Source organism: Mytilus californianus, unplaced genomic scaffold (assembly GCF_021869535.1).
Source record: "Mytilus californianus isolate M0D057914Y unplaced genomic scaffold, xbMytCali1.0.p SCAF_6, whole genome shotgun sequence".
NCBI classification, from domain to species: domain Eukaryota; kingdom Metazoa; phylum Mollusca; class Bivalvia; order Mytilida; family Mytilidae; genus Mytilus; species Mytilus californianus.
The window spans coordinates 94,803,607-94,820,538 of record NW_026262712.1 but is presented as its reverse complement, the minus strand read 5'-3'; the positions used below and the strand labels follow the sequence as shown (position 1 = coordinate 94,820,538).

Genomic DNA, 16,932 nt, shown 5'->3' with positions numbered 1-16,932 from the left:
TTCATAGTTAGAAAAGCAAGTTTTAGCCTCTCTGGCACTCATTCAAAAATAGATGTATGTGTATTAATGTGTGTAAAAATGGGTTCAGTCATTTCCATAATATTCTATCAGAAAAAATTTTATAGTCAACAAGTATCAAAACACAAATGCAAATTACTAAAATATATATACCTAAAAATCAAACATTTGTACTTTTTAAAATAAAGTATTGGTGTTAATGAAATGACATGCATGTGGAAATTTTGTGTCAAGATTTTTTTTTATTTAGGTTCATATAAAATCTGTAGCTCAGCAGCAAAACTTGGAATTGGTTTGGTAACCATAGGCACACCCATATTTTTGTTTGGGCTTCAATATAATTGATAAGGATAAAATCACATGTATATTTACCTACATTATTACTCTCTCTTATAAACTGGCAGAGCAAAAAGTTTCATTATTTTCTTCAAGACAACACAATAAAATGGTCTAAAATTTACTAAATGGACCTCACCCATATTTGATTTATAAGGATAATTATCAAACATTTAAAAAACGGATCTTTAAGTAACTTACCAGTAAATAAAGGACAAAATCTGTCAAAGATGGCAGCAGGTCCTAAGGCAGCATATTGTCCAAACGCCAACTCCAGGAACATCAACGGTATACCCAGTAAAAACAACATCAGAATAAAAGGAAATACAAAGGCACCTGAAATTATACAAATACATGTATGTTAATATATAATACAATGACACAGAACATGCAGATGAGGATTTTAAATTATTTCAGCTTTTCCAGGACATCTTGTGCAGTTTATGAAGTGGTCTTTCACAGAAATAACTCCAAATTTTCACTGGAAATTTGGTATGGTAAAACAAGAAACCAGCAAAGCAATTTTAACTAGAATTACTCCAAGTCTGATTTACCTGAAGATTGATGTTCGTTTGTGATTTCATGTGGTCAGTGGTCCCCAAGAAAGACATACCAGTATCTGACCTTTGGTTTATTCAAATACTAAACACCATAAAATATTCTGCACTGATTTTTATTGTACATTCTTTTTGTATCTTTTGTTGAAGCATTGATTGGGATTAGATACCTGGGACACCTTTAAAAACTTGCTTAACCCAGTAACAAACATGTGCTAGTGTCTGTCAATTCAGGCCCCTTGCCATGTATAGACTGTCTTATTTTGATGCTTTTTGTTATTGGGAATATTTTGAGTTGATGACAGATCTGTGATCATCTGTTTAATTCATTCTGAACTCTTTGATCCCCTGGCTTGTTAAGCTTGACAAACTGTAAAGACACCAGTCTATTGTTAAAGACCCCTGACTTGTTAAGCTTGACAAACTGTAAAGACACCAGTCTATTGTTAAAGACTCCTGGCTTGTTAAGCTTGACAAGCTGTAAAGACACCAGTCTATTGTTAAAGACCCCTGGCTTGTTAAGCTTGACAAACTGTAAAGACACCAGTCTATTGTTATTGTCTGTTTAATTAATTCTGAACTCTTTAGTCCCCTGGCTTGTTAAGCTTGGCAAACTGTAAAGACACCAGTCTATTGTTAAAGACTCCTGGCTTGTTAAGCTTGACAAACTGTAAAGACACCAGTCTCTGTAAAGACAGCAGTCTCTGTAAAGACAGCAGTCTCTGTAAAGACACCAGTCTATTGTAAAAGACTATGTTGACCTCAATGTCTTTTAGATGTCTGTGATTTTGGGTTGCTGTCTCATTGACATATACCCTTCATCTCCTTTTGTTCATATAAATGGTACTTCCCTGCAATACATAATGGTCAATCCTCACCCATATACAATAGTCCATCTTTTGCAAGGCCAAATTTCCAGCACTGATAATAAATTTGTACCCAATAAGCTATTTTTCCAAAACAACAGACCAATTTTACAAGTACACAGTTAAGTCTGAAAATGACAAGAATTGCCACAAATGACCACCTCATAGTTGTTCTTTGATTTAAATCATTAAAAAGACATCATACTTACTCTCGACACACTGGCTAAGAGTGATAACTACAAGAAAATAAACTTGACAGTCCTCGTCATAAAGTACATTTTACTTGAACTATATTTCTTTTTTTTAATCAGAAGTACATCTTTAAGAAATATTTCATTTTTTAACCCTTTTTTTACTACCTAACGTCCATTCTATAAAATGAGCTTTATTATATCTAACCTATATATATAATGTGCCTATTGACCTTATACTGTCAAGAGAAATTACTTTTGCCTTTGTGTCCATTGGCCTTATGTTGTTAGAAAAACAATTATCTTTATTCTGTGACAATAAATGTCTTCTCTAGTAACAGAGGAAATACAGAAAAAATGTCCTTTCCTTTACCACATTGTTTTACGGTGTGTATATTAACTTTTAAGCAATATGTGTGTCAGTTTTCTGCCACTAAACAGCAAAGGGGATTTAGAACAATTACATCCCTTTTTATCATGTAGGACTGAGAGATATTTTAAATTAAAGCAATATTCCAATAAATTCAGGACAGTTTCAGGCAAATACACATAACAGAGTAAATATGACTTTAAAACATTTTACCCCTATGATAAATGCATGATATATTTGCCACTGGACATTAACCAAACAACAATCAATTGATTAAAATATGTTATGCTATGGCCAACAACTGATGACAAATTATAGATAACTAACAAATAAAGAGCGATTTATAATTCACATTTCCTTCCTTAACTTCTTTGAGTAAAAATAGTGCATTGCGATTAAGTATAAAATACATTATATTGTCACTTTGTACAATATTTATCAGACTGCATTTAGTGACTGCATGTTATAACATAAATTTTATATGAATTTTTCAGACAAAAGTCCTTCCATATGTATTTGTTGGAATAATATCCCTTGCTCCCAACGATTAAAAATGCATGGTGTTTCAGACATAAAACTTCCATTCCACAATATTTTTTAGCACCCTGAAGGTCGGTTATATTATGTAATATAATTATCTGATAATAATCACTAGACTGTACTGTTATCTTTCATCTCATAACAAGGCAAAGTCAAACTAATTATCTAATTATATCCAATGAGGAATAACAACATGAAAAGAAATGTACTTATCACATGACCTACTACAAACTTCCCGTCACAATATTTCGTAGTTGTTTGTAACCAACAACTGTATGAAGCACCAATAAAAAAATAATGAAAATGTGGCTTTATAGAGGAAGATTTCTAATAAAACCTGGTTAGATTCTAATCTATTTTTTTCCAAACAACCTATACACAACTAATAATTCAAATATTACAAAACATCAAACATTCAACGAATACCAATCAACAAACATTCAACTCATACCAAACAACAAATATTGAATATGTACCAAACAACCATTCATCAACTAATACCAAATAACCAATACTCAACTAATACCAAACAACCAATACTCAACTAATACCAAACAACCAATACTCAACTAATCTCAAACAACCAATACTCAACTAATATCAAATAAGAAATACTCAACTAATACCAAACAACAAATACTCAACTAATACCAAACAAGAAAATCTCAACTAATACCAAACAAGAAATACTCAACTAATACCAAACAACCAATACTCAACTAATATCAAACAAGAAATACTCAACTGATGCCGAACAAGAAATACTCAACTAATATCAAACAAAAATACTCAAATAATGCCGAACAAGAAATACTAAACTAATACCAAACAACCAATACTCAACTAATATCAAACAAGAAATATTCAACTAATGCCGAACAAGAAATACTCAACTAATATCAAATAAGAAATACTCAACTTATACCAAACAACCAATGCTAGACTTAATATAAATAAATGGGGAATGTGTTCATGGGACACAGATGATGCTCCAGCTTGCATATCATATAAAGTTATAAAGGGACATAATTGAAGAACGGTAAAAGTGACGCTACCCAAATTTTTACATGATCTGAGTTTTGTGGTAATAAGTATTGTGTATAAGTTTCATAACATTTGGTAGAGGCAAACTTAAGTTTAAGAACGGAAACGAAAAATTCAGCAATTTTTCCATTTGTAAAGGGCCATGACTCTAGAACAGTTAAAGTGACGCTAACCAAATTCAAACTTGATCTGGATTTTGTGGTAATACACATTGTGAATAAGTTTCATAACATTTGGTTGAAGCTAACTTAAGTTAGAGAACGGAAACGAAAAATTCAGCAATTTTTCCACTTGTAAAGGGGCATAACTTTAGAACGGTTAAAGTGACCCCACCAAAATTCAAACTTGATCTGTGTTTTGTGGTAATAAGCATTTAGTATAAGTTTCATAACATTTGGTTGAGGCAAACTAAAGTTAGAGAACGGAAACCAACTTTGGGATGTACGTACGGACGGACGGACGTACAAGGGTAAAACTTAATGCTCTTCTGCTATGGCGGGGGCATAAAAACTTACACTCCACCAATATCAGTCAACTAAAACATAACTAATACCAAAAACAAGAATGTGTCCATAGTACATGGATGCCCTACTCTCACTATCATTTTCTATGTTCAGTATACCGTGAAATTGGGGTCAAAACTCTAATTTGGCATTAAAATTAGAAAGATCATATCATAGGGAACATGTGTAATAAGTTTCAAGTTGACTGGACATCAACTTCATCAAAAACTACCTTGACCAAAAACTTTAACCTGAAGCGGACAGACGAACAGACTGAAAAACATAATGCCCCTAGGTGGGGCAAAAAAACCATTCAACAAATACTACAATCTAATTAAAATACATATTCTGTGTCCACACTTCGCCTACAAGGATCTGACAATGCTCCGTTTTACTTTCTGTTTTTTAGACCTTATGGGATCCTTGGATTTTGTCCTAATGACACACGCCTCCAAATTTCTGGAGGCAGCCATTTGATTGGCTGATATAAAGAGAACAAGAAAAGAAAATGGAACCAAGTGTTTTCAGATCCTTGTGAGCAAAGCTTGGACACAGGATCTGTATTTTAATCAGATTTCAAACAACCAATGAGTAGACATGAAGAGGTCTACAGAACCTGATTACACAACTTATATACCAAGTAACATGACCATACACATCCATCATGTTCTTTAAGTCTTATGATCTTAACCAATGAAATAACAATTATATGAAATATCAAATGTAACTTCTTTTTTAATGTGGCCTTAGAACTAATAAGATATCTACACGGTACAGAACTGGGTCAATTAAGTAGCAAAGACGTTTTCTGTTTTGTATTGGTAATTGACTTGCATGCATTAGAATAGCAAAAACTGCACTTTTAATCGGTTGACAGACACCTTGGGTATGATAAATTTTCTAATATGTATATACTATATTTGTGGATTTAATTTTGACAAAATTTGCATTATGACTTTACAAGTTTCCCCCTGATGTAAAAAATTAATTTCACTAGAACGTCCAGGAACAAAATGTACAAATAAAGTCATAAAGTTTATTATATAACTGTAGTGACAATATCAATACCGTAACATAAGAAACATTATAACATGCAAAATAAAACAATAAACACTGTTATGTTACCCAATAATGTGCATTAAACATTTATATTTTGTCTGCAAAATAATCATGGTTTAATAGTCTTATGTCCTGAGTTTTAATTGTATTTCTATGTATATTTATTGGAATTTAATGTCAAAAGAAATTAAATTTTTATAGTTAAAATGTTTTATGTGGTAATTGAGTCTTTGTTGTATTTCTATATAAAAATAAGAAGATGTGGTATGATTGCCAATGAGAAAACTCTCCACTAGAGACCAAGTGACTGCAGAAATTAATAACTACAGGTCTATGTACAGGATGTTTATTTGGGATTTGATGACGAAAATTTGCATATGTTATACAATGTCCAGTAACAGGAAGATTATCCAATGATCTTCACTGATTATATTTATTTACTTCTCTACAAATGTCAGGGAGGTCTGGTGAATTTACGATTCAAATTTCAATTTCTGGCTGAGAGTTAAAAAGCAAATCAATTCTTAATAGATGAAAAGTGTGTTTCTATATCAAATAACCACAACTTCTGCAAATACTACTGTAATTTGTTTTGATATAAATGTATACCAAATATCTTAAGATATTAATTGATCCAGGCATTACAGATAAATAGTGCAGAAATGGTCTTTCAAAACAATTTCCTACTGTTAAAGGGTTACAGCTCCTGCAGGAATAGCTCAGCCAGTAGGAAATTCTAACTTTACCACCATAGATATGACTAAATATGTCATGAAGCAATACAGAAATAAAAGAAGAATGTGTCCATATGACACAGATGCCCCTGCTTGTTGGGCAAATAATTTGAGAACCGTGAAAGTGACGCCCCCCTGATTTGAACTTGATGTGTGATTGGAGGTAATAAGCATTGTGTACAAGTTTCATAACATTTGGTTGACATGGTTGAGGCAAAGTAAAGTTAGTGTGGAAACTCCAAATTTAGCAATTTTTCCATTTATAAAGGAACATAACTCGAGAACAGTGATGAAAGAAAAAGTAAACAAACTTGAAAGGAAAATACTATTGACAGATTCTAAAAGACCAATATTAATACACCAAATTATATGACAAAGTTTAGTTAACAAATAAGAACAAATGGATTATATAAATAAAAAATAAACATAGCTCTATCATTTCACTTATTTTTAATGTGCTCAATGATTCTATGTTGTTTGTTTTTTAAGGTCACTTCGCTTTTTTATCAACATTCACCGAATGAAATATTTATTGTCGGATTAAGAGTTAATGATTCGTAATAAATGTAAAAAATTTGTAAGGGGTCGAGGAACCCTGTGTCTCGCCTACAATTGCTGCTGTCGGTGTAAAAGTGTAATGTTGATTTAAAATGTGAGTCCATTTATCCGTAAAATACAGAATTCCAAAAAAAATTCAAATTTTTTCTTTAGATGCTATTTCTTGGGTCTTGAAGATTAGCTTCTGTCTAAGTTTTATAACAATCCATGCAGGTTTACAAACTTATCATGTCAAAAAAATTTAATCCCAGACTGTCTGTAAATGTTAACTGTAAAAAACTAAGTCCATTTATCAGGAAAAAGTAAAAATGAATATATATTTTCAAAATTTTGCTTCAGACATTATCTTTTAATCATAAAAAAGCTTCTGCCAAGTTTCATAAAATTCTATGAAGGTTTTTAAAAATTATTTGATGTGTAACAAACTTTAACCCCAGACTGTATCTTCTTGTTAACTGTAAACTAAGTCTATCTATCAGTAAAATATGGAAAAGTGAAAATAAATATTTTCAAAATTTTGCTCTGGATACTGCTTTTTGGTCATAAACAAGCTTCTGTCCAAATTTCATTAAATTCCATGAAGGTTTGACAGAGTTATTGATGTCTAAAAAAACTTTAACCACAGACTGAATCTAAATGTTGATGTGGCTGACACCGACATCTAGGATCGCTATGTCTCGCTTTCGCGACATTTATTTTGCAACATAAATGTCGAAGGCTTGACAAAAACATGCAGAGGACTTATTTTAGTATGTGTGAATGAACTGGTTCATTAATTTCCTTAACATTATAACAAGAAATTTGTTTCATATGACTTTAACCATAGTCTGAACTTTACATATACCAGAGGATACCAGTTTGTTCCAGTACAGTCAAGACAACAAAATCAATTACATACAAGTTGAGGACTAGTAGATACAAGATTATTCCACCAAAATGTAGACAACAATATAAGTCAACAAAGAGGCATAAAAATACTTTTTATTTTTCACTTGAGCTGGAAAACCTTTATCAAATTCTTATTATTAGATGAACATTTCTTTTTAATTACATATACATGTAATATCTTGGCTTTATCGATGAGTTTACCCAAGGCTTCTAGCCAAAAATTAAAGTTTTTCTTCAAGTAAAACTTTTTTTCTTCAATTCAGTGCAGGCCTAAAATATCTACCCAAATACATTCTGCATCAGATTACATATCATAAATTACTAACTGAACAGAAAGTGTTGTAACCAAAGGCATGCATGGTATTGATATAATTTATATTGAAAAACTGATCCAGCTCATACATGACTGAGTTAAAAAAATTCAAGTGTAAATTCTTAAGCTATGATTTGTTTAAATGTAATCAGATTTTCTAGATCAGTGACTGATTAGTTTTAACAGTAAAATTTTGTACTAAAGCCAAACTCCATTAATTAATAATACCATTTGTGATATATTGCCATATTAATAACTACAACGTAAAATTATGATAAAAATAGCATTCGACCATATAAATATCAATAATTAATCATTTAGGTATTTAGTGTCAGTAACAATAGTCATTTGTCATTAATTACAACTCCGTTTAATTCAGCATAAGGACAAAACATTAACTGCCTCCTCTAGACGCAAGTCAAAAATCAAAACAAAACACCACATAAAATATGATTCTACAAGAATAAAGATTGATTATTGATTGATTGGTGTTTAATGCCACTTTCAGCACTATTATCTATTTTGTTAGGTAAGTTTTTATTGATGGAGGAAGACACAGTGCCCAGAGAGAGAACCACCGGCACTAATAATCCTAGTCAATTAAGACTGGAGTCGAACGTACCTGCCACTTAAAGATTTACCAGATACAAAAAAAGTAGGATTCCAAAGGTTAACAAATGTGACCAATATACCTCTTAAGAACCTGAAACCAGTCATTACCAATGTACAGATATGGCATACAAATATGTCTCTTCATAAAATGTGGACTGAAACTCAAAAGATAAAAAAAGTGGACTTCTATATAAAATTGCAAAAAATAAGTTAACAAGACCTCACAGGGTTTCTGATTCTTACAAGACATATAGTGCTGAAAACATTCAGTCTTCACTGGACAAGTACAGCAGTACTGACAATATTAATAAGTTTTTTCTCATTAATTCCAGAAGTTTGATCTAGGAAAGAACCAAAACCAACCAACTGAACTTTCATATTGAACTAGTGCAAGAATCATAAATCAATCTGTTTTATCTTTTATTCTATATACTGTGATGTGTCTTTTATATTATTTATAAACACTTAGTTAGTTTATCGAACAGTTTTATAATAAATATCCATGCCAAATAATTAGTGATTATCTTGATTTAAATGGACATAAATTTTTCAATTTCACTTTCGAAAATTTTAAAGATTATTCAGAAACAAACCAAAAATAAAATTTAATAGGTTACGTCTATTGAATTGAAATCAACCTTAAAGTAGACCAAACAATATTTCCCAATTGAGCGGGCAGAAAAAGCCCGCCAAAGTAAAGAATGACAGTTAAACGCTATTGGTATCTAAGTACACTCCTTTCTTTAAAAGAATGTTTTACCTTATATCAATGGCATTGAGTTTTATGAATGAAAATATAGTAAACAGGAGTTACTATTGATTCGGGAGATAAACGTCGTAAAAAGTTTAAATCCATAAATATCTTTTGTGGTTTAAATCAACATTACCGTATCTATTTACAATGTTTTATGGGAAAATTATGTTTATAAACATTACAAGAGGTAAACAACTATCCATATGTTCCAGGATATACCATCGGTCACTAGGTAGTACCAGTTCTGTTTATTTTTGCAATCAATAAATAAAAGTTTGGGTTTTTTGAGGGGTTACTTGGTCGGCATACATTTCAACGGAAGTTTAAAATTGCAAGAAAGCAAGGAGAGGCTATGAAAACAAACAGATTACCATTTCTTTTTTTCCCTTATTTTTTTTTTGGGGGGGGGGGGGGGGGAAGAGTTGTTCCCATTCAATAGTAACCATGACCATATAATGGCTCAACATGTTTTACATGAAAACATGACGTCTCTGTACCTCACTGAATTATGTTTAGTTAATCATAATAGATTATTAGAACATTTGGAACATTTGGAACATTCTCGAACCCTGATGATTCTAAAATTAAATAAACCATTTAATGACTTTCAACTTGAAACAAAATCTGGTTTGTTAGGCCATAGGGATCAATTCTAAATTTTTCAAATGTTTAAAAAGGACCTGACATTTGTAACATGTTTGCACACAGATGTTTCTACATGTACGTCATGTATTGTCTACATAAACCCATACATCATCACATGTTACATTATTAACATATTTTATTCGATGTTTACTATGGTGATCCTAGATCATATACTGCTAAATAGAATTTTTATAAAGTATTATGAACTGGAAAATCCTTATATTTCTTCTTTTTTGAAAGAAAAAAAAATATCCGGTTATATACTGTGCTTAAATGAATGGCAACTACATATCTTAATAACATAAGGCTCTTAAAGCCAGTGTTGCTCACCTGGTGCATGACTAGAAAATAATTCACGACTAAAATCTATTTTTTGTTAATCTTGTAATGCTGATCTCTTTTTCTGTTTATTTTCTCTCTTTATCCAAGTATAGGTTTTGCCAAAGACACAAAATGGGTAAAAATCATAAAAGTATAAAATATAAGTAAAAATAATCATTTAGCAGCAATAACTCCTATAAGTTGTCATCTGATTATTTTGGTCAAGGTGACTTATTTGTAGATCTTGTCTTACTGATCATTATAAGTATTTTGTAACTTTTAAAGTTTCTCTCTATCTATTATAGTTTTCAAAAAATCGGTAAAAGTTGTCATTTAAGGACAATAACTCCTATAAGAAGTTATCTGACAAGTTTATGTAAATTGACTGTAGGTCTCAACAATCTGAACATGTTGGCCTAGTCAATTTTGCTTTGTAGTTTCAGAGGAGAAGACTTTTGTAAAAGTTAACAGTGGATGACGGATGTGGGACGCCAAGTGAAGAAAAAAGTTTACTTGACCCTTTTGCTCAGGCAAGTTAAAAATAAGGTATGACACCAGTCTCAATGACATAGAAGTAAGCAACTATGGGTCACCTTTGTTTTCCTCTTCCTATGTTTGTAAACATTATTTGCCCATAAAACGTAGTAACATTGTTCATTCATTATAAACAATACAACCTTGAGCAGTAATACTACACAATATGTATTCTATTCACTGAGTTTGTACCTGGTACTGATTAATTAATTCATGACGTAAATGCTTCATTTAATGTCTTCATATTAATATTATTTTGGGCATATACCTATACAATTGTGACGTCAGTATGTTAAGGTCACCCTAGAAATATGATGTAATTCTAGAAGTTATCTTTGAAAAAAACGCAAATAATTATGTAACCCGAAGATAGTTTTTATTGGTAAAATCTGTACAACTTCAATTTTTCGTTTAAATAACAACAAAATATATATCCGTCTTTGAAAGAACATAATCCAATTTTTCCATTTAAACCACAAAACTATAGCCTACTATCAGTTTATTAAAGGTGACTCTTTAGTCCTCTAGAAAACCTAATAAAATTGACAAAATATACAAAATGCATGAAAACTATTTAAAGTGTTATTGTTAATATTTCATTAATAATTAAATTCATAATTTTTTTGACTATGTATACTGATGAATGAAAAAGCATATATATATCAACATGAGTTCTAATGACTGAAAGCCACATTTATCTTTAATTTATTTTTTTTGTTGCTACATGTACACAAACATTAAAAGACAAATAAATGGTGAAAATATCATCAATCAAATGTGTGGTCCTATTTGACTTTGTGAACAGTACGAAGTAATTCTACAAGCTTTGATGTAAATAATGTTTAACCCTGCCTTATGATTGTAAGTGGCCATTGCTGTCACTCTATACTTTCTGTCAACAGTGAATATTATACCAATGTTTGTGGGTTACAGCCACTTGACTTGATTTAAAAGTCAATCACAGTAGAACACTGAATATATAATCATGACCTTACTTTAGTTTGTTTACACAAGATTGCAATGCTTTTTGGGAAATCATAAAATTCAATTTTGTCTTTTTTCTTTATTCAATATAAAATTGTTAGCCTATGAAATAAATTTTGCATTTAAATCTAAGCCCTTGGTCAAAAAACTTCTCTTAGTTCTTGGAGTAAAAAAATTGTGCTCAAAGCAACAAATCCAGTAATTTGATTGGTTGAATTCTGGGTCTGAGTTCGATAATCTTACTCCAAAGTTTTAGGACCACAACATTTTACAATGTGATAAATTCATTTATGGGGTACACTAGAACTATCTTAAAATTTTCCCCATGGCTTTAATTTATTAATTATTTAATTTAATATTTAAAGAACAATTCATTACTGGATATTTTTTTCCAACATACAATGTACATTAAGAGTACAATGACAATGTTTATTTGGCTTTAAATCATAACAATATGGGTTGGAACTAGCCCAATTATCACCTGACTTATAGAACAACACCTGCTTAATTATCTAAGTTACTGTGTCACTTAATAATTAACATGACATACTTTGTCAGATGTCCAAGATGGTTGGACATCAAATTAACACATACATAAATATAAACTCAACCTGTCATGTAAACATTGCATCATTCTTAAAATAAAACTTTAAATATATAAACCCTAATTGTGGTGAAAAATTGCGTTAAGTAAATTACTTTAAGTAAATTATATTAACTATTTATTTTTGGTAGTTCATAGTCATCAAGCCCTTTCACAATACAATTGTGTCTACAGTTCCTTTCCATTGGGAGGGCCTCGATGGCTGAGTGGTCTGAGAAGTCGAACTACTGTATCACTAGCTTGTCAACACTGAGACTGTTGGTGGCAGGTTGCGCTTGACTCTAATCTTAATTGACTAGGATTGTCAGTTTTCCTACCCAAGATCAGTGGTCACTCCGGGGACTCTAGCTTCCTCTACCAATAAAAACTAACCACCACAGGGCTCGACAATAACGCTTGTCCGATTGTCCGGTACCAGAGGAAACAAAGGTCGGACAAGTTAAAGCTATATCAAGCTTGTCCGACGGGACAAGTAAAATTATTCTGCAGAAAATAAATGTAATCCAACTTTGATGAACAAAGTAATTATAAAGAAAAAACAAGAAAAGAACATAAAAACAAGTATTAATTTGACATGTTTACTTGCAATCGATAATTTAAAACTGGTTCTTTGTCAGGTACTTTTTAACAGGTTCTCGGAAACCAGTCTTACTGATCCAATATGCTGCGCTTTGTAGATAAGGTAACTTTACAAGACAGTTCATCACCAGCTCGGAAGCGATTCGGCTCCAAGTTTAATAGACAGTTTGGCACCGTAGGAGACATATTCAATAAACATAATTAATAGACAGTTTGGTAACGCAGGAGACATTTCAGGACCAAGACAAATCAGTACCTCGTTTTCCAACCTTATTCTGTTGCTTTATAACAAATACCATACCGGTAATTTTTTTAGCAAAAATATTTTTAAAATAAAAATGACCATAACATTCACAAAATCATATTTGATCATATGTCATGTATGTAGAAAAAAACAATACTTGCAATACGGTGACCTATAGTTGTTAATTTCTGTGTCATTTGATCTCTTGCAGAGAGTTGTCTCATTGGCAATCATACCTCATCTCCTTTTTTTTATTGATTGCATTAAATAAACTTTTTTCAAATTAAAAAACCAGGATACAAATCCAATGAGTGTACATTGGCAATCCTATCAGACGGTGCCTCATGTGCAGAGTCTGATGAGACTTTGGCATTGATGAAAACTAGAACCTTAGTCCTTTGACATGACTAGATTCAGTTGTTCTCGACTCATATTTTTGTAAAGTATTGCAAAAGATATGTTAAAATCAAATTCTGTTCTATTGTTTTAATTCAATCAACTTAAAATGCAAAAAAGGTTATTATTAAGATTTTTTTTGGACAAGTTACAATTTCATTCGGACAAGTAAGTCTTGGTATGTACTTGTCCTACTGGACAAGTTGAAAAAAAAGTTATTGTAGAGGCCTGCACCACCAAATAGCACAATAGTGCTGAAAGTGGCGTTAAACACCAATCAATCAATCAATCCTTTCCATTGGGAAATATTATAGCTACAATGTCATAATTCTCTATTAACAAACAATTTTCAATTTAGTTTGATGCAAATTAGAATTGTGTTAATAGTCTATCCTTGTAACAACAGGAAATTCATTATCTTTCATGTGGACTGGTACTTTTTTTATTCGTAAAAGTACTTTTCTATAGTTTCAATGAATACTATAGTTATAAAAATTCCTCAATTCAGGTGGTATTAATGAGAAGGGTAGAATAGTAAAACTATCAAGTACACATCTTAATGAAAGGCCCGTAAAATAACTTACTTTTAAACGTATATATGATGATATACTTAAAATTGTTTTATAAAAAGTTCATTTTCAAATAATTCTTAATAATATTTAATGAAGCTTAAGACTAAACTACAGCTGCCGCACCATATGTAAGTATTATTCAATTCTAACTTGAAGAACACATAAAATGACATTCAAAGTTTCCCATATTCTGCCAATGCAATTGTTAGCCTCAAACAACATTATAAAAAGAATTAAACTCTCAAAATCAAGGAGTAACAACACTTCAAACAAATTTCAGTCTATATTTAATGCCATATTTGTTCTTCATTGTGCAAATATGACCCATGAACTGAATAACTCCTGACCACAACAGAATACAAACAAAAATTGTCCCTACAAGTTGACCACTGTATTGAATACACACAAAAGAGAATTAATCCATTATTTTAAGTAATATAAATAGTCTTTTGTTCAATTTAAATCTAACTTCACTAACACCATACTTAAACATTTACAAAAGTGTTAAGCTGTAGAATTCATACAACTACGGCTGAAATATAGTGAGTTAGTATGTTAATATCTCAAATTTTCCAAATCTAAATGAGCAAGTGTTATATTGTTTTCAAAAAACAATCCTCCGCAAGATATAAAACAAGAGTGCACACGCTGAAATGTCTCGCCTTCTATACTGACCATAGATTTTATGTTGATAGTCCTACATATAAAGTTTTACTACAAGTATCACATTAACATTTATGATCCAAGAAAATGAGGTAAAGGTCAGATAAACCAAGGCGGAAATACATGTACACCTTTAATACAATCATTCCATACACAGAATATAGATGACATATTGCTTATAGTATAAAAGAAACAGACCAAATCATGCAAATTCTATATTGACCAATGATCCATGAAAATGAAGTCAAGGTCAAATGAACCCTGCCAGACAGACATGTACACCTTAAAATCATTCCATGCATCAAATATATTGGACCTATTGCTTACAGTATCTAAGAAACAAAGCTAACCAGGAAAACTGAATATAAGCAATGAACCATGAAAATGAGGTCAAAGTCAAATAAAACCTGCCAGACTGACATGTTACTTTGTACATTGTAAAATATTTCTATACATCAAATATAGTTGACCCACTGCAAACAGTATTAGAATAACAGACCAAAACACAAAAACTTAACTATTACCACTGAACCATGAAAATGAGGTCAAGGTCAGATGACACCTGCCAGTTGGACATGTACACCTTACAATCATTACATACACCAAATATAGTATTGCTTATAGTATATGAGATATGGACTTGACCACGAAAACTTAACCTTGTTCACTAATCCATGAAATGAGGTCGAGGTCAAGTGAAAACTGTCTGACAGACATGAGGACTTTGCAAGGTACGCACATACCAAATACAGTTATCCTATTACTCATAATAAGAGAGAAATTAACATTACAAAAAATCTTAACTTCTTTTCAAGTAGTCTCTGAACCATGAAAATAAGGTCAAGGACAATGGACATATGACAGACAGCAACTTCATAACATAAGGCATCTATATACAAAGTATGAAGCATCCAGGTCTTCTACCTTTTGAAATATCAAGCTTTTAAGAAGTTAGTTAATGCTGCCGGATCACTATCCCTATGTCGAGCTTTCTGAGACAAAAGTCGCAGGCTCGACAACTAGACCATCAGACCTTATATGTGTTCCACACTGACTGATAAACCAACTGTTATGTGTACCACACTGACTAATAAACCAACTTTTATGTGTTCCACACTGACTGATAAACCAACTTTTACGTGTACCACACTGACTGATAAACCAACTTTTACTTGTACCACACTGACTTACCAGAAGTGATTTTAAATGAAAAGTAATACACAGTTCAGTAAAATGATAACCTTAGTTTTAGTACAAACAAATTGCTAGATTTATAACAGATGATTTGTAAAATTTTCATCATTTTTTCTTAAACAGTATACTCATTACTGAATTTTATTACTGAAAAAATATTTTCAAAAACAAATCATGATCTAGACCTCGCTATTCGGTTGGAGATTCTTACCCCCACCATTACTGTATGCCAAGTACGGAAATCTCCAAACATTTCCCAATCCAACAGAGTATCCCAGGAGGTACATCAAGAAGTCCAACCTTCCTGACCAATTGTCTCTCTCAACTTCCTCCCCAACAAGGTCATCATCAAGAGGGGTCAGGACAGCCGTACTGGAAACCTCCTGCACCAACGATTCATTGGGATTCTGAAATTTTTTTTTAGCAATTTTAATGAAAATGAATTACTGTTCCTTCAAGGAATATTTTTAACAAGGAAAATTCTTATATTCTTTAATTCTATAAATCATATATTTACAAACCATTTCCATCAATAATATTTTGGCAGATGTGAATTAATCTTCTTTTTTTTCAGTTAAGGCATATAAAAAAAATAATTCTTAACTATCTAACATTTCTTGAAATGTATTACCAATTATGATAATATAACCTTAACAGTTAACTGAAAGATCTACCATTACAGATCTTCATGTATATGAATTAAAAATAATTTAGAAAGGCTCTTTCATGATTTTTTCAAATTTGTTTCTTTTTTTAGTTGTTTAAGTGATTGTGCAAATCAGTCTTATCACAGACGATTATCTGATTTCCCTTTAACAAAGGTGTGGGGGGGGGGGGGGGGGGGGGCTTCTGA

At 31.5% G+C, this 16,932-nt stretch overlaps 1 protein-coding gene across 3 annotated transcripts in view; it reads right to left on the bottom strand.

Moving 5' to 3' along the window:
• Nucleotides 1–16,932, bottom strand: part of LOC127704887 (sodium- and chloride-dependent glycine transporter 1-like) — a 65,871-nt gene that overhangs the window by 32,517 nt on the left and 16,422 nt on the right. For all 3 annotated transcript variants that reach the window (XM_052209122.1, XM_052209121.1, XM_052209123.1), the window contains exons 3-4: nucleotides 16,291–16,486; nucleotides 556–690 (exon numbers count right to left, since the gene is read on the bottom strand). In XM_052209122.1, coding sequence (XP_052065082.1) covers nucleotides 556–690; nucleotides 16,291–16,486 — 331 coding nt within the window. The remainder of the gene's footprint in view (nucleotides 1–555; nucleotides 691–16,290; nucleotides 16,487–16,932) is intronic.